Source organism: Chiloscyllium punctatum, chromosome 34 (assembly GCF_047496795.1).
Source record: "Chiloscyllium punctatum isolate Juve2018m chromosome 34, sChiPun1.3, whole genome shotgun sequence".
Taxonomy (NCBI): domain Eukaryota; kingdom Metazoa; phylum Chordata; class Chondrichthyes; order Orectolobiformes; family Hemiscylliidae; genus Chiloscyllium; species Chiloscyllium punctatum.
This window is the reverse complement of record NC_092772.1, coordinates 60,582,837-60,605,202: the sequence shown is the minus strand read 5'-3', so window position 1 is coordinate 60,605,202 and position 22,366 is coordinate 60,582,837. Positions and strand designations below refer to the sequence as shown.

General features: G+C 44.4%; 1 protein-coding gene across 4 annotated transcripts in view; it reads left to right on the top strand.

Moving 5' to 3' along the window:
• LOC140458903 (uncharacterized) overlaps window positions 1-22,366 on the top strand; it is a 53,019-nt gene that overhangs the window by 14,826 nt on the left and 15,827 nt on the right. For 2 of the 4 annotated variants that reach the window (XM_072553654.1, XM_072553651.1), the window contains exons 6-10: window positions 3,509-3,586; window positions 6,293-6,373; window positions 8,376-8,456; window positions 14,213-14,278; window positions 20,375-20,437. In XM_072553654.1, coding sequence (XP_072409755.1) covers window positions 3,509-3,586; window positions 6,293-6,373; window positions 8,376-8,456; window positions 14,213-14,278; window positions 20,375-20,437 — 369 coding nt within the window. The remainder of the gene's footprint in view (window positions 1-3,508; window positions 3,587-6,292; window positions 6,374-8,375; window positions 8,457-14,212; window positions 14,279-20,374; window positions 20,438-22,366) is intronic. The other 2 variants (XM_072553652.1, XM_072553653.1) reach the window with 2 other exon arrangements.

Genomic DNA, 22,366 nt, shown 5'->3' with positions numbered 1-22,366 from the left:
TACAATAGGTGAGTGGGGGAGGGGATGAAGGTGATAGGTCAGGGAGGAGAGGGTGGAGTGGATAGGTGGAAAGGGAGATAGGCAGATAGGACAAGTCATGGGGAGAGTGCTGAGCTGGAAGTTTGGAACTGGGTTGAGGTGGAAACTTCCAGCTCAGCACTGTCCCCATGACCTGTCCTACCTGCCTCCCTTCCTTTCCACCTATCTGCACCACCCTCCTCCCTGACCTATCACCTCCATCCCCACCCCCACTCACCCATTGTACTCTTTACTACCTTCCTCCACCCTCCCCCTGACCTACCTCCTCCATCCCCATCCCCATCCACCCATTGTACTCTTTACTACCTTCCTCCACCCTCCCCCTGACCTATCACCTCCATCCCCTCCCCCACTCACCCATTGTACTCTTTACTACCTTCCTCCACCCTCCCCCTGATCTATCACCTCCATCCCCATCCCCATCCACCCATTGTACTCTTTACTACCTTCCTCCACCCTCTCCTCCCTGACCTACCTCCTCCATCCCCTCCCCACTCACCCATTGTACTCTTTACTACCTTCCTCCACCCTCCCCCTGACCTACCTCCTCCATCCACTCCCCACTCACCCGTTGTACTCTTTACTACCTTCCTCCACCCTCCCCCTGACCTATCACCTCCATCCCCATCCCCATCCACCCATTGTACTCTTTACTACCTTCCTCCACCCTCCCCCTGACCTACCTCCTCCATCCCCATCCCCATCCACCCATTGTACTCTTTACTACCTTCCTCCACCCTCCCCCTGACCTATCACCTCCATCCCCATCCCCATCCACCCATTGTACTCTTTACTACCTTCCTCCACCCTCCCCCTGACCTACCTCCTCCATCCCCATCCCCATCCACCCATTGTACTCTTTACTACCTTCCTTCGTTCTCCCCCGACCTATCACCTCCATCCCCTCCTCCACTCACCCATTGTACTCTTTACTACCTTCCTCCACCCTCTCCTCCCTGACCTATCACCTCCATCCCCACCCCCACTCACCCATTGTACTCTATGCTACTTTCTCCCCACCCCCACCCTCCTCTAGCTTATCTCTCCACCTTCAGGCTCTCTGCCTTTGTTCCTGATGAAGGGCTTTTGCCCGAAACGTCGATATTATTGCTTCCGTATTTAGGGTCCACTTGCTTTCTTAATGCAAGCAAGGATATTGAGACAGCAGTGCAAGCGGGTGGCATAGTAACTCAGTGGTTAGCGTTGCTGCCTCACAGCAGCAGGGACCCTGTTCCCCTCCACCCTTGGGTGACAATCTGTGTGAAGATTGCATGTTCTGCCTCTAATGTGCGTGTGTGTGTGTGTGTTTCTGTCAGGTGCTGTGGTTTCTTCCCACAATCCAAACATGTGCACATTAAGTGGATTTGCCATGCCAAGTTACCCATTGTGTTCAGGGCTGTGTGAAATGTGCATGGGAAATGCAAGGTTCCAGAGCTGGGGATGGATCTGGGTGGGATGTTGTTTGAAGGGTCACTGTGGACCCATTGGGCCGAACGGCCTGTTTCCACCCTGTCGAGATTCTATTTTTAAAAAGTGTGAAATAAATTCGCAAGAATCATGCGAGAACTAGGGGCAATAGTCACTGGGGAGAATTAAGCATTTCAGGCTTTTACCTCAGCAAAGAGAAACGCCTTCTTAAAGAACTCTTGGAAATGATTAGAAAATTTGAGTCTAACACTAGAGAGTATAAATTAACCAAGAATTAATTCAGTAGAGAATTCAAGAGAAATGTCTGTCGGGAGAGTGGTGTAACAAGGAACATAGTACCAATGAAGAGTAATTAGGATGATTAGGATACAAATGGATGCATTTAAGGCGAGTTTACATAAGTACATGATGAGGACTGTAATGGAAAATAATGATGATGCAGTTTGATGCTATAGGCTTGGTAGATTAGATTACTTACAGTATGGAAACAGGCCCTTCGGCCCAACAAGTCCACACTGACCCGCCGAAGCGCAACCCACCCATTCCCCTACATTTACCCCTTTACCTAACACTACGGGCAATTTAGCATGGCCAATTCACCTGACCTGCACATCTTTGGACTGTGGGAGGAAACCGGAGCACCCGGAGCAAACCCACGCAGACACGGGGAGAACGTGCAAACTCCACACAGTCAGTCGCCTGAGGCGGGAATTGAACCCAGGTCTCTGGCGCTGTGAGGCAGCAGTGCTAACCACTGTGCCACCGTGCCGCCCTCACCTGTGCATCATAAACAGGGCCCCAGGCAATTTCGTATGCAGTTAGTTCTATGCAATATGTAATTAGAGAGTAGTTAGTTTTAACTATCAACTATAAATTGTTGACACTGAGCATTTTAATAATACAGTGAATATATGAATCAATTTTAAATTAAGTTAGTGGTTTTCTGGTTGTTCCAGAACTAATTTCAGGGGAAGGTGCTGCTCAGAATGTAACACAGATACCAGCAGCTTCCAACCAAAGGCAACAACTCTTTCCTTTACATCCATCTGCCGATTGCTCCACAAGCTCACGTTCACACTCACACGAACACACACACACACACATTCTCACACTTGCACATTCACACACAGACACAGACACACATACATGCGCACACACATATGCACACACGGAGCCTCTCTCTCGTTCTCACATACACACACACAGAGCACCACTCTCTCCCTCACATACTCATTGCCACACAGACAAACACACACTGTCAACACACAAATGCATTGACACCTCCACTCTTGCACACACACACACGCAAGCACACTCTCATATACACACACTCATGCTTGCGCATTCACACACACGCTAACACATGCAAACACTCACACACCTACTCACACGGGCACTCACACACATTCTCATTGCCATCCATGCTCATACCGACAAACGCACAGCCATGCACACACATACAAACTCACACTGACACACACACAGTCATGTGTGCGCACGCACACATACACACACAGATCCACAAATTCACACTGACATACACACAACCATTCGCGCACACACAGACCCACAAACCCACACTGACATACTCACACTGATGCACACAAACACAGACATTTACACTAGCACACAAATAGGCACACACACTCACATATACGCACTATACTAATGCTCGCAAACACAGACACACATACAGATACCTACAAATGCGTGCAGACACATGCACATAAGTGTACAATCACACACATGCACAAAACACACACACACACAGACACAAACTGGCGCGCACACACACGCACATACGCGAATGCATAGACACACACATGCATGCATTCATTAAATAATGAGTAATCAATTGTGTCTACTTCAGTTGTTTAATCTTTGAAGCTACAGTAGACGTAAGTATGGATAATATTCTGTCAGCAATAGTTCCTTTGTTACACTCTGTCATAAAATTAAATTTGTGGACAATTGCCTTTCATGTGAACAACATGTATTATCAGACAATAAATGCTGCAAAAGATGCATTTTCTTTCTCCAGTAGGTATTTATTCTATTTTTGGGTGTCGTGCTGTAACCGAAAAGCTTCGGACAACATCACTAACAGTGGGGAAAGCAGGTAAGAGGTCCTTTCTCTTTGGGAGAAGGCTATTCTACTTGTGAAATTAGAATTAGTTCGCAGGATGAGCCGAATATCTAGACGCGAAAACTTACTCCCCTCCCAGGTCACCATGATACTGACAAGCCATCTGAAGCCCAGAGTGGACCCAGTGAGATTTTCTGCTGGGCAAATGTTTTACTGCATGGGGCTCTGAGGGGATGAAAACATTGTAGACACTTGTCCCACTATAGGCAGTGGCTGTCTCTCTCTCTCTCTCTCTGTTCTGATACCATTAAAGAGGCAATTTAAATTTTATTCTGTTGTTTCAGCTGTAAGTTGCAATGGTGTCCGATCACTGCAAATTTAGTTTGGGCATAAAACATGTGGGTCTTTGTTTGATCAGAGCCTGATCATTCCAATTGTAGATTTTGGTAGTTCAGAAGGAGGCCGTTCAGCCGATTGTGTCTGTTCCAGCTCTGGAAAGAGCTACCTAATGAGTGCCATTCTCCATAGCCCTCTAAATTCACCACTGTCAAACATGCGCCCACTCTCTTCCTATGGAATCCACCTTTGCCACTCTCCCAGACAGCGCATTCCAAATCCTAACAACTCTCTGAGCAAAAACATTTAGACAGGTAGATGGATAGGAAAGGTTTAGAGGGATATGGGCCAACTGCAAGCAAATGGGACCAGTTCAGTTTGGGATTGCTGCTCGGGTGAGTTGGACCGAAGGGTCTGTTTCTGTGCTGTATGACTCTATCACTCTGCGTTTCTCCTCACCTCACTCCGAGCTCTCTCGCTGACAATCTTGAAACTGTAACCCCTACATACCGACTAGTGGGAACAGAATAGTCTACTTTACCCTGTTGAAATTTTTCATAATTTGGAACACCTCAATAAGAGTACTCAATAAGAGGTCAAAGTTTCATTTGGGGAGAAATTGCAAATGTTTATCTAATTTTTGATTGTTGAAGTCATTACTGTGCTGCTCAAACGCTCCAAGTCTTTTTGTTTCAATACGTCTATTTCAACCCTCCCTCTACCTCTACCTCTACAAAACCACATTTCCTTTATACTCTTACTTCCTGCCAACTTGTTCCCACTGTCATGTCACTTTTCTCACGATTTCTCTAATTGTAGTTTGTTTTCAGACGCAATCTTCTGCCTCTGTCACTATCCATCCCAGTTGCTCAGTTTGAAATTTGTCTTCTAATCCTTATCTGGCTTCCTTTATACAAATTACGTGACTGCTGTATAGAATATGTTTACCTGCACCTCAACATTTCAATTAATTAATTGTGGGAGAATCTAGGACCAGTCTCTGAAGAAGGGGTCGCACATTTCAGATGAGTTGAGTTGATTTGATTTATTATTGTCACGTGTGCAGTGAAAAGTGTTGTTTTGCATGCTGTCCAGGCAGGTTGTACCACACAAAGCGCATCAGGGTAACAGAACAGAGTGCAGAATACAGTGTTATAGCTACAGAGAAGGTGCAGAGAGAGAGAGAGAGAAAGGTCAGAAGAAAATTTGAGATGTTCAAACGTTTGATTACAATGGGGATCAAGCTGTTCTTGAATCTGTTTGTGCACGTACACAAGCTTTTATATCTTCTGCCCTACAGAAGAGGATGGCAGAGAGTATAACCTGGGGGAGGGGTCTTTGATTGTGTTGGTTGCTTCCTGAGACAGCAGGATGTATAGATGGAGTCAGTGGATAGGAGGCTGGTTTGCATGATCACAAACTCTCTGTAGTTTCTTGCAGTATTGGGAAGAATGGATGCCACACCACACCATTGATGCTTTCTGTGGTGCATCCATAAAAATTTGTCCAGAATCTTTATGGACCTGTTGAATTTCTTTAGCTTCCTAAGGAAGAAGAGGCGTTAATGTGCTTCCTTGACCATCGTGTCAGTATGGGTGGACCGGGACAATCGTTGGTGATCATCACTCTCAGGACCCTGGCACTCTCAACCATCTCCACCTTGGCACCATTGATACAGAAAGGGTGCGCTTTCTACTCTGGTTCCTGAAGTCAATGACCAGCCCCTTCGTTTTGCTGACATTGATGGAGGGATTGTTGACTTGACACCATGCTGTTAAGCCTCCATCTCTTTCTTGTACTCTGGCTCCTCATTGTCTGACATCTGGCGTTACAGTGGTGTTTCTCCTCTCAGAAGGAAGTGCAATTCTTTACCATGTAGGGCTGACCAGGCTGAGTCATTAAGTATATTCAAGGCTGAAATAGACAGATTATTAATCAGTAAGTGGAATCAAGGGTTATGGGGAAATTGCATGAAAGTGGAGTTGAGGGTTATCAGATCGATCGTGATGTCATTGAATGGCAGAGCAGACACAATGGGCTGAATGGCCTCATTCCGTTCCTATGTTTTATGCATCATGTTTCCTTGTTTATCTTGTGTCTGCATAAAGTAAGAAATTGTCTGGGACAAAAGTGGCTGTATCAGTTAGCATGCAATGAATGATTGTCACATTCCACAATACTCAGATGTGATTATAAGCAGATGTGGAGGTGCCGATGTTGGACTGAGGTGGACCAAGTTAAAGATCACACAACGCCAGGTTATAGCCCAATAGGTTTTGGGAATGCGACTTGAAAGAAATTATTTGCAGAAGCACAGAGCATTTTAAGGTACGAATGAAGACCTTTTGTGCTCAGTCTGTCAAAGACGAGGAATAACAAGATGTATGTTCCTCTATTTAACAGCAATCTTGCAGGCACTTGGATGGCATGCTGTTCCGCGAGACGGAAAAAGGAGTGTGACTCACCTTGCATTGAGGAACCTAGGTAAAACCTACTTAAACAGCAATAAACATTGAACCTGTCGGTGTGTATGCAGAGATTACGAAATGACATATTCAGAATTCCGAATGTTGCAGCCCGCCATTCCATTTGGAAGATCTGCAATGTTTTCACCCATTCACATAAATGCATTTGGAGAATACAAGCTAAATGGGAGTCTCAAAGTAAAGTGTAAAGCATTCAGCAGCTCGTGCAGCTCCTTGTTAAAGTAATTGACAAATCTGAGTGCTACTGCACAGTCATCAACTGAAGCGTGAAACATTGTTTTAGTTTCCACGGTTGCTGTGTTGAGTTTGGAGTATCTTCTACTATTGATTCCATCTTTAGAAAGCATTTCAACAATTCCCATGCTTTTGCATCACTCACCATTTGTGAACTGCACATTGTACTGAGTGGAGCTTTCAATCATTTTGAGAGATTTATCAAACTATAGTTTGGCGAACTTAATTGGAGCCTTTTTTGATGACATTCTTTCCTGTTGAGCCAAATCCACACTTGCCTATGCATTTCCAAGGGTGTTTATATATTATTTTTTTTTTTTTTGTCAAGCATACTCCAGTACAAAAGTACAGTGAAAGGTTTTCCGTGTCACCACAGACAGCACTATGTTAGTGTTACAACACAGGGGAATCTCTCCTGCTTAGTGTAACCAGCAACACAGAAAAGATTTATCCCGTGCAGTAATCTGTGAAAATTCGAGAGTTCAAGAGCTATTTAAAGTAAAAATTAACAATTTTATTTCTTGAAGTATAACAGAGAGTAATTAACTAATGACTATATACAATTCCTTCCTCTAACCTATCTTTTACTTTCTCCTCGACAATACTAGTGTGATAAAACCCCCAATTAAGTTTTGCAAAACAAAACTTCTTTTCTCAAAATCAGGCAGCTTTCAGTTTTCTCTGAATTCCTGTCTTCATTTCTTCTTCTTGGGGATTCAGTTTCACAGGTTACTGATCAATAAAGGTACCTTTTAAGAGAGCTATTTTTCAGGCAGTCTTTTTATATGCTGGTGACTTGGCAGTTCTCCTCTCAACTGTTCAATGTTCCTCAGACTTAGACTCCCAAAGCATCGGATTGTGTCATTGGCTTTTAAGATTGTCAGTATACTAAATTCCAACTGGATTGGAGTTTGATATTTTTCAGGGTATAATTTAAACTGATTGGCCTAATTCGAATCTGTTTTGTCGTTTCCAGGCAACCAGCTACCCCAGTAGCTGGAGCCCATGTTCTGTTTTTCAGAACACTTGGTGCTGTCAGGTAGTTTTTGCGAGCGTTTAACTCTCTTAAAGGTACAGTACACCCATGCCTTCATAACATTCGGTACAAGTACCTCGGTACAAAAACTCAAGGTAGAAAGAAACAGGAACAAGGTTAAAAGTTTAACATTACAGTCCTTCTTAGTTTTAAGTTGAAAAATAAAGAAATAAAGTCCAAAGTTCAAACATTGCAGGCTTTCTTAAGTGCTTAGCTTGATTGGGATGGCAGTTTTCAAGTTGGAAATTAATACTGGGGACTTGGATTCTAGCATTTCATTCATTTTGTAAAAAGCTTTGAGGACACTGTACCAGTGAATAATCAGCAGTCATCCCCACGTCTGTTCCCAGTCGGGTTGCTGGACCTGGACAAATGCATTTGCCATTTTCTGTTTGTATACAAATAGCCCTGACGGGTTACAATTTCCAGGCTGCCCCTGCCATGATAATGGGCTTCATTCGTCTGAAATACTGAACATGTTTATTTCCTTCCCCTCGAATCACAGAAAGGGGCCAAATGGCCCGGTCGTGTCTGTACCGGCTCCTGAGAGAGGTACCCCAGACAGCCCCATTCCCCATCCCTACCTCCGTGTCCTTCCAAGTCCATCACTTTCCATCAGTTGGCTGAACACATGCCAGAGCGAATGTTGTAACACTGTAAGTTTATCAACCTTCAAGTCGTGTATAAGTCGAGAACAAGGACTGTGCACTGACCATCCATTCCCACGCAGGACCCTGAGTGGCCTTTCCCTGTCTTGCTGCAGCAGTGTGATAGGAGAGAAGAGTGAATTCCAGGATGAAACGAAAACAGAGTAAGTTTTAACAAAAATGTGTCATTTGATTCAGTGTGAACTGTCAAAAATACACTTAATACTAAATCGTTTGCTATCACCTCACGGTAGAAAGTTTTTTTTTTCTTATTTGATGTCATTTTTATTCATTCGAAGGCTAGCTGTGACTGATTTTATTGCACATTCCTAATTGCCTTGAAAGACCCGGTGCTAAATGGTCTTGCTCTGGTGCAATCTAATAGATGTTCAAAGCAGGGACCAGATTGGGGTCCCAGTTTTCACACCCAGAGCCAGTGAAGGAACAACTATATCGTCCTGATTCAGCTAGTGGGTGGTTTGGAGGGGATCAGATGGTGGTGTTCCAATGGATCTGCTGCCTTTAGCTTTCTAGACGGTAGTGGCTGCTGATTTGGAAAGTCTTTGAAGGTCTGTGCCTCACAAACCTTCCCTAATGTCAATTACTTCGACCTGACCTGCCCCTATGTTTCTTTAAAATCTTAGAATCCCTACAGCGCATACAGAGGCCATTCAGCCCATTCATTTTGCACCACCTTCTGAAAAGCATCATGCCCAGACTCACCACCCCATCTCTGTAACCCAGTACTAATCAGGGTTAACCCATCCCTGTGCACTATGGAACAGTTTAACATGGCCAACCCACCCTAACCTGTACATCCCTGGGCACTATGGGACAATTTAGCATGGCCAACCCACCCTAACCTGCACATCCCTGGACACTATGGGACAACTTAGCATGGCCAATCCACCCTAACCTGCACATCCCTGGGCACTATGGGACAATTTAGCACGGCCAATCCACCCTAACCTGTACATTCCTGGGCACTATGGGACAACTTAGCATGGCCAATCCACCCTAACCTGCACATCCCTGGGCACTATGGGACAATTTAGCATGGCCAATCCACCCTAACCTACACATCCCTGGGCACTATGGGACAATTTAGCATGGCCAATCCACCCTAACCTGCACACCCTGGGCACTATGGGACAATTTAGCATGGCCAATCCACCCTAACCTGCACATCCCTGGGCACTATGGGACAATTTAGCATGGCCTATTCACCCTAACCTGCACATCCCTGGGCACTATGGGACAATTTAGCACGACCAATCCACCCTAACCTGCACATCCCTGGACACTATGGGACAATTTAGCATGGCCAATCCACCCTAACCTGCACATCCCTGGGCACTATGGGACAACTTAGCATGGCCAATCCACCCTAACCTGCACATCCCTGGGCACTATGGGACAACTTAGCATGGCCAATTCACCCTAACCTGCACATCCCTGGGCACTATGGGACAATTTAGCATGGCCAATCCACCCTAACCTGCACATCCCTGGGCACGATGGGACAATTTAGCATGGCCAATCCATCCTAACCTGCACATCCCTAGGCACGATGGGACAATTTAGCATGGTCAATCCACCCTAACCTGCACATCCCTGGGCAATATGGGACAACTTAGCATGGCTCATCCACCCAACACTCTGCACACCTTTGGACTGTGGGAGGAAACTTGAGCATCCTGAGGAAACCCACACACACACAGGGAGAATGTACAAACTCCCCACACACAGTCACCTGAGGGTGGAAACAAACCTGAGTCCCTGGTGCTGTGAGGCAGCAGTGCTAACCACGGAGCCAACATGGCACCCTTTCCTGTAGGCACAAAAGGTGCAATTGTGTCAGCTTTTAACCATTCCATGTCTCAGTGATTTCCATATTCTTATCAGCATATGTAAAACAATTTCCTCTAAATTCTGACTTGATCTGTTACAGACCACCTTACTTTCTTGGGCCCTCGTTCTCCACTTTCCCAGCATCAAGAACACTTTCTCGACACCTACCCTATCCATGCCCTTCATAATTTGAAGATTTAGATGAGCCACCACTGCAGGAAAGCATATTAACCCAGGCAGCTTCATCTTTCATTTCAGATGTCAGTTCCCAGTTCTGGCAGCCTCATTATCTTCTCATTTTTTGCAGCTTTTCCAGGGGCCAATATTTGATTTGCAAAGTGGAGGGCAGACCTAGGTGCAGTACTCCAAGTCTGGCCTAACCCAGGTGCCAAGTCATAGAGTGATACTGCGTAAAGCAGGCCCTTCTGCCCAACTCGCCCGTGCAGACCAGTGTTCCTGAACTGAACTAGTCCCATTTGCCTGCGTTGTAGGGGGTTTTGTCGAACCGAGGGGAGGCACTTAGTGGAGTCGCAGGTAGACAGGCTGGTGAAGAAGGCTTTCGGCACACTTGCCTTCATCAGTCAGAGCACTGAGTACAGGAGTTGGAACGTCATGTTGCACCTGCGTAAGACAGTGTTGAGGCTACGTTTGGAATAAGTGGCTCTGATATAATCTGATAGAACATAGAAAAGTACAGCGCAGTAAAGGCCCTTAGGCCCATGACGTTGTGCCGAGATTTAATCCTAATGCAAAACATAGCAACTTGACCTACACACCCCTCAACTCACTGCTCTCCATGTGGATGTCCAGCAGTCGCTTAAATGTCCCCAATGACTCTGCTTCCACCACCACAGCTGGCAATGCATTCCATGCATTCACAACTCTCTGCGTAAAGAGCCTTCCTCTGACTTCTCCTTTGTACCTTCCTCCTAATATCTTCAAACTATGACTCCTTATATTAGTCAGTCCTGCCCTGGGGAAAAGTCTCTGGCTATTGACTCTATCTATTCCTCTCATAATCTTGTACACCTCGATCAGGTCTCCTCTCTTCCTCCTTCTCTCCAGAGAGAAAAGTCCGAGCTTATTCAACCTTCCTTCATAAGACAAGCCCTCCAGTCCAGGCAGCATCCTGGTAAACCTTCTTTGCACCTTCTCCAAAGCCTCTGTATCTTTCCTATAGTAGGGCGACCAGAACTGGACACAATATTCCAAATGTGGTCTCACCAGGGACTTGTAGAGCTGCAGTAAAACCTTGCGGCTGTTAAACTCGATCCCCCTGTAAAGGAAAGCCAAAACACCACAAGCTTTCTTCACAACACTCTTGTGCGATCTCGTGATATAAGAAAATTAATGGGACTGAAATCGCCTTATAGCCAACACAGTTCATGTTCTACAAATAATGGTCTAAATTCTTCAATCGTCATAAATCCAATTGTGCTGAAGAAACATGGGTTATAGCAGAACTTGCACTGTGCATCATTCTAATCGCCCTGTTGTAGGAAGGATATTATTAAACTGGAAAGGGTGCAATAAAGGTTTTGGCCCACAAATCTCTATACTTTTCCTAACCAGGCATACCTATCCAAAGGTCTTTTAAATGTTGTAATTGTACCAGCATCTACCACTCCTTTCAGCAGCTCGTTCCATGTAGGCATCACCCTGTGAATGAAAAGGTTGCCCCTCATGTCCCTTTTAAATATTTCCCCTCTCACCTTACACTGCTACCCTCTAGTTTTAGACTCCCTGACCCTTGGAAAAACATTTTGGCTATTCAACTTGTCGGTACCCTTCGCGATTTTATAAATGTCTATAAGGTCACCCCTCAGCCTCCTACATTCCAGGGAAAAAAAGGTCTCAGCTTATCCAGCCTCTCCTTATAAATCAAACCCTCTGCCATTCGAGTGTAATGTAAATTCTTAGCAGCTCTACTCCATTAGAAATGAACCCCATTGCATTGTATTTTGTTAATAATCAAACACCCAGTGTGATTTAATTTGAAAATTTCAACCACATCCCTTCCATTCACAGTCCAAGTCATTTAAATATAAGCTAATGTGGGATCCTAGCTTGATATTGAGCTGACAGAGAAAGTGGTAGAGATGGGTACAATTACAGCAGTTAAAGGATATTTGGACAGGCACATGGATAGTTAAGGTTTAGAGGGATATGAGCTAAATGTCAGCAAATGGGACTAGTTCAGGTTAGGAAACCTGGTCTGCATGGACCATTTGGGCCAAATGGCCTGTTTTTTACGCTGTATGACTCTGTGACTGACCTGACTGATTCTATGCCTCTATCTCACCTAAAACACCTTGGCACTGACCTCCCCAGTTCCTCATTGAAGTACAAGCTTAGATCATGAGCTGGACTGCTAAAATGGAGTTTGAACTTGAAACCTCATTCGACCAAGGGAGACTATATTACACTGGATTCACTGTCCACCATAGATAGTCCATGAATTTACAAGGATGTTGATGGGGTTGAATGGATTTGAGGCTTGGGAGAGACTGAATAGGCTAGGATCTTTTACCCTGGAGGGTCAGAGGCTAGGAAGTAACCTTTTAGATATTTATAACATCATGAGGGGTGAATGGACAAGGTCTGTTTTTTTCCCAGGGTATAGGAGTCCAGACCCGCGGGAATTGCTTTAAGGTGAGAGAGGAAAGAATTAAAAGGGACCTGAGGGGGGCACTTTTTCACGCAGAGGGTGGTACATGTATGGAATGAGCTGCTAAGAGGAAGTGGTGGAGACTGTTACAATGACAGCATTTAAAAGATCTGGATGGGGAGATGAACAGGAAGGGTTTAGAGGGATATGGGCCAAGTGCTGGCAAATGTGACTAGGTCAGATTGGGACGTCTGGTCAGTGCGGACAAATTGGACCGAAGGGTCTGCATCTGTGCTATACATCTCTCTGAGTGCATGACTGTCCTGTTTTGAATAGGAATGTGAAATTTATCGTCTTCCAGTCCTCTGTTACCATCACGTTATACAGAAAAGTTGAAGAATTCTGATCATCATTAGTTTGTTTGTTAACTTCTGGTGCACATCAGCCAGTTAGGAATGACATCTGACCCACCAGCACTGCTAACCTTTATTTTTATCCTATCCAATGTCTCTACCACCTCATCCTTTACAGTAAGGGTAACCACATTCTCCTCTTTCATGAAGGCAACAAAAACACTCACTTAGAACCTCAGCCATTCCCTCTTTGTCTCCAAGAAGATTGCTTGATAATTTGTAGATCCTTTCCTGAGCATTTTTGTACCTTCACTTTACGCTACGGTGGCTCAGTGGTTAGCACTGCTACTTCACAGCACCAGGAACACGGGTTCGATCCCACCCTCGGGCGACTGGAGTTTGCACATTCTCCCCACGTATACGTGAGTTTCCTACGGGTGCTCCGGTTTCCTCCCACAGTCCAAAGATGTGCAGGTTAGGGTGGATTAACCATGCTAAATTATCTCATTTTGTCAAGGGATGTGCAGGTTAAGGTGGATTGGCCATGCTAAATTGTCCCATAGTGCCCAGGGATGTGCAGGTTAAGGTGGATTGACCATGCTAAATTGCCCACAGTGTCCAGGGATGTGCAGGATAGGGTGGATTGACCATGCTAAATTGTCCCATAGTGTCCAGGGATGTGCAGGATAGGGTGGATTGACCATGCTAAATTGTCCCATAGTGCCCAGGGATGTGCAGGTTAGGGTGGATTGACCATGCTAAATTGCCCATAGTGTCCAGGGATGTGCAGGATAGGGTGGATTAGCCATGCTAAATTGCCCCGTGGAGTCCAGTGATATGCGGGTTAAGGTGGATTAGCCATGATTAATGTGGGGTAATGGGGATGGGGTAGGGTGGTGAGTTTGGGTGTGATGCTGTCCGGACAGGCAGTGTGGACAGGATGGGCCGAATGGCTTGCTTCCACACTGTAGACCTGTGAAATTTTGTTTGTGCAAATACTTATTGTATTTTTCATTTCTTCCTTTGCTTGGCTGTCTATTGCTGTGGAAAGTGACGTTGATCACGAGCTCCCTTTTCTGAAATGAATAGATCTGGTTTTATTTTCCAGAATTTATCGTGGCATCTTGCTATCTTGCTGTAGCGGCAGGTCTCCCAATGGAACAACGAGGACAAGGTAAAAGTTCATATAATTTGCTTCTTTATTTCTTTTTTACCAAAACTTCTCAATACTTTGGTTTAATAGCCTGGTGTGTGGTAAACTGTGAGTGCTGAAGCTACCTGGACCTGCAGGTCCTGGGCCTCCTCCATTGCCAAACCCTAACCACCTAACGCCTGGAGGAAGAATGCCTCATCTTCGATCCGGGATCCTGCAACCAAGCGAGATCACTGTGAATTTCATTAGTTTCCCCATTTCCCTACCCTCGACCTTATCCCAGTCCCACATTCCAATACGGCACTGCCCTCTTGACCTGTCCATCGTCTTTCCCACCTATCCACTCCACCCTCCTCTCCAACCTATCGCCTTCTCCCCCAACGTCGTCCACCTAATGCATTCTCAGCTACCTACCCTTCCACCCCATCCCCAACCCCCTCCCATTTATCTCTCAGCAACCCCGGCCCTCAATCCTCATTCCTGATGAAGTGTTTCTGCTGAAAATGTCGATTCTCCTGCTCCTCGGATGCTGCCCGACCTGCTGTGCTTTTCTAGCACCGCACTCTTTGACTCTGATCTCCAGCATCTGTCGTCCTCACTTTCGCCAATCCCTCAGATGCCAAAGCAATTCATCCCACGGGACCCAGAGACATTCACTTTGTGATTCTGCAGAAAATTCTACAGTAGGGAAAAACTCTGAGGGGAGTACACCCCACTTAAGGAAAAAAACAGACAATTGCGCAAAGATGAATGACCAATCAGGATATGACAAATAAAAAGCACAGAATAACTGAAGGGCTAATCAGGAGGAAGAACGTAGAGTGACAGGTGGCTTGCTAGAAATGTAAAACTGGTTAGCGAGAGTTTCTGCAAATATCTAAAAAGGAGGTTGCAGATGGATATAGATAGGTTCAGCGACTGTCCAGATGGAGTATAATATGGGGAAATGTAAAGTTATTTATTTTAGCGGGGAGAACACAATAACAAAGTCTAATTTAAATGAACCACGTGTGTAGAATTCTAAGGTGCTGATCGATCTAGCATAGGAATCACAAAATGTTATTCTGCAGATACAACAAGTAAATAATAAAGCTACTGGAATGCTATCCTTTACCACGTCATGCTTCAGTTATAGGGCGTTGTTGGGACCATACCGTGAATACTGAATGCGGTTTTGGTCTCTTTATTTAAGGAAATTTATAAATGCATTGGAGACATTTTGATTTTGATTTGATTTATTACTATCACATACCGAGATACAGTGAAAAGTATCGTTTGGCGTTGTAGTCAGACAGTTAATACCATACATAGGTACATCAGGGTAATAGAACAGTGTTACAGCTGCAGAGAAGGTGCAGAGAAAGATCAACTCTATTGAATGCGAGGTCCGTTCAAAAGTCTGATAACAGCAGGAAAGAAGCCTTCCTTGAATCTACTCACATGCATTTTCAACCTTTTCTGTCTTCTGACCGATCAAAGAGGGTGGGAGAGATTGTAACCGGGATGGGAGGGGTCTTTGGTGAAATTGGTTGCTTTCCTGAGGTAGCAGGAAGTGTAGAGAGAGTCAATGGACAGAAGGCTGTTAGTGAGATAGACCGGGCTGCGTGAACAGCTCTCTGAAATTTCTTGTGATCTTGGGCAAAGCAGTTGACAAACTAAGCTGTAACGCATCTGGATAGTGGGGGGTGGTAATGCATAATTTCCTTAGCTTTCTGAAGAGGTTTCACTGGCTCAATATCTGAACGAAGTGGGTTGTCTTAGAAGGAAAAGTTGAACAAGTTAGGTTCCTTCAATCCAGTGCTGCGGAAGGTGAGGAGTGAGTTGATTGGGGGATGTAAGGTCTTGACAGGAGGGAGTAGAAGTGATGTTTCCTTTCGTGGGCAAGTCCAGAAGTACGGAACACTTCTTAAAACCAGGACTTGTCCTTTTAGGATGGAGATGTGGAGAAATATTTTATAGGCTCAGAACATATTTTTAAAGCAAAAGTAGATAGATTTTTGTCAGGCAATGGAATCTCAAGATTATTGGTCATTGATGTGAATATGAAATTTGGAACACAAGCAAATCATCTTATTGAATGGTGCATATTTGCCCAGGTATAAAATTGGTGTTTAGCAATGGTCGTCCATCACCTGTTATCAATGGCAATCGATATTTGAGATTTCCCAAGTTCTTTTTTATAAAATCATCATACATAGGAGCCAGAGGAGACCACTCAGCCCTTTAGCCCCAGGTTGTTTTTCTGCCTCAATTCTTGCAATTTCTAAAAAATCCCTTGATGTCATTGGCATTCCCAATTAATCCCTGTCACGGTCAGACTCGATGACTGACATTCCACAGTGCTTCCGGGCAAGAGAGTCCCACAGGTTCATCATCTTCTGGGCCTCAGCCCTAAGCGGCTTCTTCCTTATTCAGAGACCGTGTCCCCTTGTTTTAATCTCCCGGTCACAGGGAGCATCCTCTCTGCATCCACCCTCTGGAATAATATTAAAAATGTTGTTGCCTCAATGGATTAACCTCTCTTTCTTCTAAACTTGAAGGCCCAGTCCCCTCATTCTCTCTGGGATGGCTGGCTAGCTGTTACCTATGGGGATGAAAGCTGGATGGAATAACTCAATACGTGACCTACCCATAGATTGATCGAAGTGAAGCTAGACATTATAACTTATTTAATACTCACTGCAAAATGAAATACATTAGAGGTCTCAAGCGTATCCAAATATTGATTCAGGAAGTCTAGTTTTATTGGCCTAATCTCAAACTAGCAATGTGGCATTGGCACGAGATGGTATGGGCAATATGCTGTGGAGCCCAAATCAATACAATTAGGGAGGCGATGCCCCAGTGGTATTATCGCTGGACTATTAATCCAGAAACTCAGCTAATGCACTGGGGACCTGGGCTCAAATCCTGCCATGGCAGATGGTGGATATTCAGTCTTAATAAATATCTGGAGTTATGGATCTCATGACGACCATGAATCCGATGTTGATTATTGAAGAAGACATCTGGTTCACTGATGTCCTTCAGGGAAGGAAACTACCATCCTTACCTGGTCTGTGACTCCAGAACTACAGCAATATGGTTAAGTCTTAACTGCCCTCTGAGTAATAAATACTGGCCTATCCAGCGATGTCCCATCCCATCGGTAATTTTTCAAAAAGCTGCGCATAATTTTAGTCATAGTGCATCTCTTGTGTTTGTTTTTATAAACACAAAGCCTACGGATTTTAATAAGGATTCATATTAATATTAGTTCTGCATGTAGGTTTGCTTGCTGAGCTGGAAGGTTCATTTTCAGATGTTTCTTCGCCATATGAGGAAACATCATCAGTGAGCCTCTGGATAAGGCACTGGTGATATGGCCCACCTTCTATTTATGTGTTTAGTTTCCTTAGGTTGGTGATGTCATTTCCTCTGGTTATGCCATTTTCTATTCTTTTTTTCAGGGTGTGGTAAATGGGATCCAAGTTAATAAGTTTGTTAATAGAGTTCTGGTTGGAATGCCATGCTTCTGGGAAATCTAATGTGTGTCTCTGTTTGGCTTGTCCTAGGATGGATGTGTTGTCCCAGTCGAAGTGGTGTCCTTCCTCATCTGTATGTGAGGATACTAGTGAGAGTGGGTCATGTCTTTTTGTGGCTAGTTGATGTTCATGTATCCTGGTGGCTAGTTTTCTGCCTGTTGTCTAATGTAGTATTTGTTACAGTTCTTGCATGGTATTTTGTAAGTGACATAAGTTTTGCTTGTTGTCTGTATGGGATATTGCAAGTTCATTAGCTGCTGTTTTAGTGTGTTGGTGGGTTTGTGGGCTACCATGAGCCAAAGGGTCTGAATAGTCTGGCAGTCATTTCTGAGCTGTCTTTGATGTAGGGGAGCATGGCTAGGGTTTCTGGACATGTTTTGTCTGCTTGTTTGGGTTTGTGGCTGAGAAGTTGGGTACCTGTTCTTTTTGAATACACTGTATAGGTGATTTTCCTCTGCTCTGTGTAGTTCCTCTGTGCTGCGGTGTGGGGTGGCTTATTGAAATAATGTTCTAATGCAGCTTGATTTGTGGATGTTGGGATGATTAACAGAAGCAATAAGCTGTAAGCTGACCCAGCCCATAGGGAGGGAATTCCAGAATTTTGACCCAGTGACAGTGAAGGAACGTTGATATATTTCCAAGTCAGGATGGTCAGTGTCTTGGTGGGGAACTTGCAGAGCGTGGTGTTCCCATGTATCTGCTGCCTTTGTCCTGGGAGGTGCTGTTTAAGAATCCTGGGCAAGTTTCTGTGGTACACTTTGTAAATGCTACACACTGCTGCTACAGTGCATCCATGGTGGAGGGATTGGATGTTTGTGGATGTGGTGCCATTCAAGTGGGGGCTACTTTCCTGGATGATGTCAAGATTCCTGAGTGTTGTTGGAAGTGTAGTCATTCCAAGCAAGCGGAGAGTATTCCATCACATTCATGACTTGCGCCTTGCAGATAATAGACAAGCTTTGGGTGTCAGGAGATGGGTTACTCACCACTGTATTCCAAACCTCTGACCTGCTCTTGTAGTCATTATATTTACATGGTGAGTCCAGTTCAGTTTCTGGTCAATGGTAACTTCAGGATGTTGATATGGGGGATTCAGTGATGATAAGACCATTGGATGACAAGGGGCAAAGGTTAAATTGTCTTTCATTGGAGATGGTCATAACCTGGCATTTGAGTGGCACGCATTTTACTTGCCTCTTGTCAGTCCAAGTCTGGATATTATCTAGATCTTGTTGCATTGGGATTGCTTCAGTACTTGAGGAGTTACTTACAGCAAGGGATCACCAAACAGTGATAAAGAATGGAAGTCGGTCCTGAGTATCCCTAAAGCCAGAGGTACTCAGGCCATTTGTGCTCTCCTTACTGTCCTAATGGAGGAAAGAAAGAGAATGACACACACGGTCTAGTGTGCCTCAGTTTTCCACTGGACTAATCCATTTTCCTGTCGCACATGCACTTGAGATGGTTGAGGTTATGATGGCCAGAGACAGGGTAGATAGGAATAAGCCTTTCTCCTTGATGGAGGGATTAGTGTCAAGAGTGTGGTGCTGGAAAAAAGCACACCAGGCCAAGCAGCATCTGGGGAGCAGGAACATTGATGTTTCGGGCAACAGCCCTTCATCAGGAATGAGGCTGGGAGCCTCAGGGGTGGAGAGATAAATGGGAGGGAGATGGGGCTGGGGAGAAGGCTGGGGAGAGTGCAGTAGGTGGATGGAGGTGGGGATATAGCTGATAGGTCAGAGGGAAGGATGGAGCAGACAGGTAGGAAGGAAGATAAACAGGTGGATGGGTCATGAGGATGGTGCTGAGCTGGAAGGTTGGAACTGGGTTAAGGTGAGAGGGAGGGGAAATGAAGAAACTGGTGAAGTCCACATTGATGCCATGGGGTTGGAGGATCCTGAGGTGGAAGATGAGGTGTTCTTCCTCCAGGTGTCAGGTGGGAAGGGAGTGGCGGTGGAGGAGGCCCAGGACCTGCATGTCCTCGGCAGAGGAGGAGGGGGAGTTAAAGTGTTCGGCCACGGGGCGATGGGGTTGATTGGTGAAATGTTCTCTGAACTGCTCCTGGAGTGACGAGGAGCTATAGATTTAAGGTAAGAAGCATAAGGTTTAAAATGAATGTGAGGAAAACCTTTCTCACCCAGAGGGTGGTGGGAATGTGGAACTCACTCCCTGTAAGAGTGGGAGAGGCAGAAGAAGAATTTTGATGTGCACTTGTGATGCCAAGGCAATCCGTGCATTTGGCCAAGTGTTGGAAAATAGGAACAGAATAGTGGCTGTTTTTGACTGCTGCAGACTCGATGGGCCAAAGGGCCTTTTTCTGTGCTCTAGACCTCTGTAACTCAGGAGGCTGAATGAATGAGACATGGGTGACACTGAACATGTTGCGCACCCTTTACAAATCTGTCCAGCTCATGGTCAGAATGTTCCCCATCACCTTCGGAATTTTCTCAGGTTGGAACATTCTTTTTGTGGGTGTGTTAGTGTGCTTAGTTCAAATGACTGTCGTTTTTCAAGTTGCATGTTTAATATTTGTGGCTGCTTGTCAAAGCCAGCTACACTTGTATCTTTGCTGAAATGTGTGTTTGTTCGGAAGGCATTGCTGTGGTACATGGATGTCTTGCTGCAAAACAAGATTAAAAGATGGTATTGAAACCAGGTGAGTGTCTATAATTTCTTTTAAAAGATGCATTGGAAAAGTTGAGTCAGCATCATCACCAATTATAGTTTCAGGTCACTGACTCTTTATGAGTGGGTACTATTGTTAGAGAGTAATGTTATGGGGCTTGAAGTGAAAGTTAAGATCCCCTATGCGAAATTACTGATTACTTTCCCTGTGAAATTCATCTGGGCAAAATCTATTAATTTTGTTTGAAATTAAACGTTCAAAAAGACAAAAAACTATTACCGTATATATGTGAGTAATAGTCCAAATTTTTCACTACTTTATAAGACTAAATTTATGGGATTCACTATTACATGGGCGCTAATTTTGAGGGGCCGAAATTCGTGCCGCGTCTTTAGTTGAAGTCCACCTGATCTCTCGATGATTAAAGAAAAAAAAATTAAACATGGTAAGTTTGAAAACCTGGAGCAGAGTATAACGGACCGGAAGACTAAATCATAAATGTTGATCTATTATCTGTGAAGAGCTAGGATCGACTTTTTTACATGAATACCTGGAAAATTCCAGAATTTTTGCCCAACAATATGAGATCGACTTTTACTTGAGTATATACGGTATTAAAATCTTGAACTTTACTGATTATACTTAAGTGAAATGTGGGCTTTTTGTCACAGTTTTTACTTCCAGTTTTTCTGATTTGATTCATATTTTAGTTCCAATTTATCAACATTTCTTTTGCAACTCTTACTACTGACTGAGGGGGGTGTCCCTCTCGTCTCAATAATCCAATGATCAGAGCATTTATGACAATGCTTTTTAGATGTGGCCAATTATGTACATGGTTTCAAAAGAATCAGAAAGAGCCATCAACTAGACTTCTTCAACAGACACCAAAGAAATTAGTAATTTCTTTTGAAAACTGAACTTATCTGGTAAAGATGCAAAGCTGATTAATGTACAGTTGGAAATATTAAAGTACCCTTCTAAATAACTCAAAACATATAAGCAGAAAAAATTAACTTTCTCTGCAGAGATTAATTTTGCAGAAATAAAAATCAATTTTTTTCGGTAATAGTTGTTAAAGAATAGAGGCAGACAGCACAGACACAGACCCTTTGGTACAACTCATCCATGCTGACTAGACATCCCAATCTGACCTAGTTCCATCTGCCAGCATTTGGCCCATACCTCTCTAAACCCTTCCTGTACCCATCAAAGTTTAAATATTGTAACTGTACCCACCTCCACCACTTCCTCTGGCAGCTCCTTCCAAATACACACCACTTTCTGTGTGAAAACGTTGCCCTTCAAGGCATTTTTATTCCCACCTTAAACCTATGTCCTCTAGTTTTGATCTACTGCACCCTCGGAAAAAAGACCTTGGTGATTCACCCTATCCACATCCCACAGTCCTTAATGGAAAAAAAGATAAGGTTTGAAACATTCAAGATAGCTTTCAGTCAGAGTCCTCATACACGTAGATGGAGTATCACTGAACAGAGATGATCGTCATCGGGACCTTCAAATCCACTTCATTCATGAGAGGTCATGCGAGAACCATCAGGAATAACCTCATCAGAAGTGTATGAGAAGCTTTGGCTGCAGTTGAAGTTTTGTGATGATGTCGCTCCTTTAACAAGGTTATGCTGTCCTTGGCTTTTTTCTTTCAGAGAGGTCGTAAAAGAGACGGACTCCGAAAAGTCTAAGTTGAAGGGTTTCTGGGCCAGTTTGATTATAGTTGACAGATACTGCCTCAGGCAATAGGTTTTCAAGTTTTTGGGGAAAAAAGCACTTGTACAATCAAAGTGCAGTGGCCAGTTCTCCCAGCTCAGTTTTTCTCTGGTTTAATTTGGTTTATTTTAGCAGTAGTGTTGTGAAGCTGTGGACCCAATGGTGGTAATCTCTTTCTGACATCTCTCCTGTAAGACCCCATGTTTGATTTTACCTTTTGTGCCGAGGGGT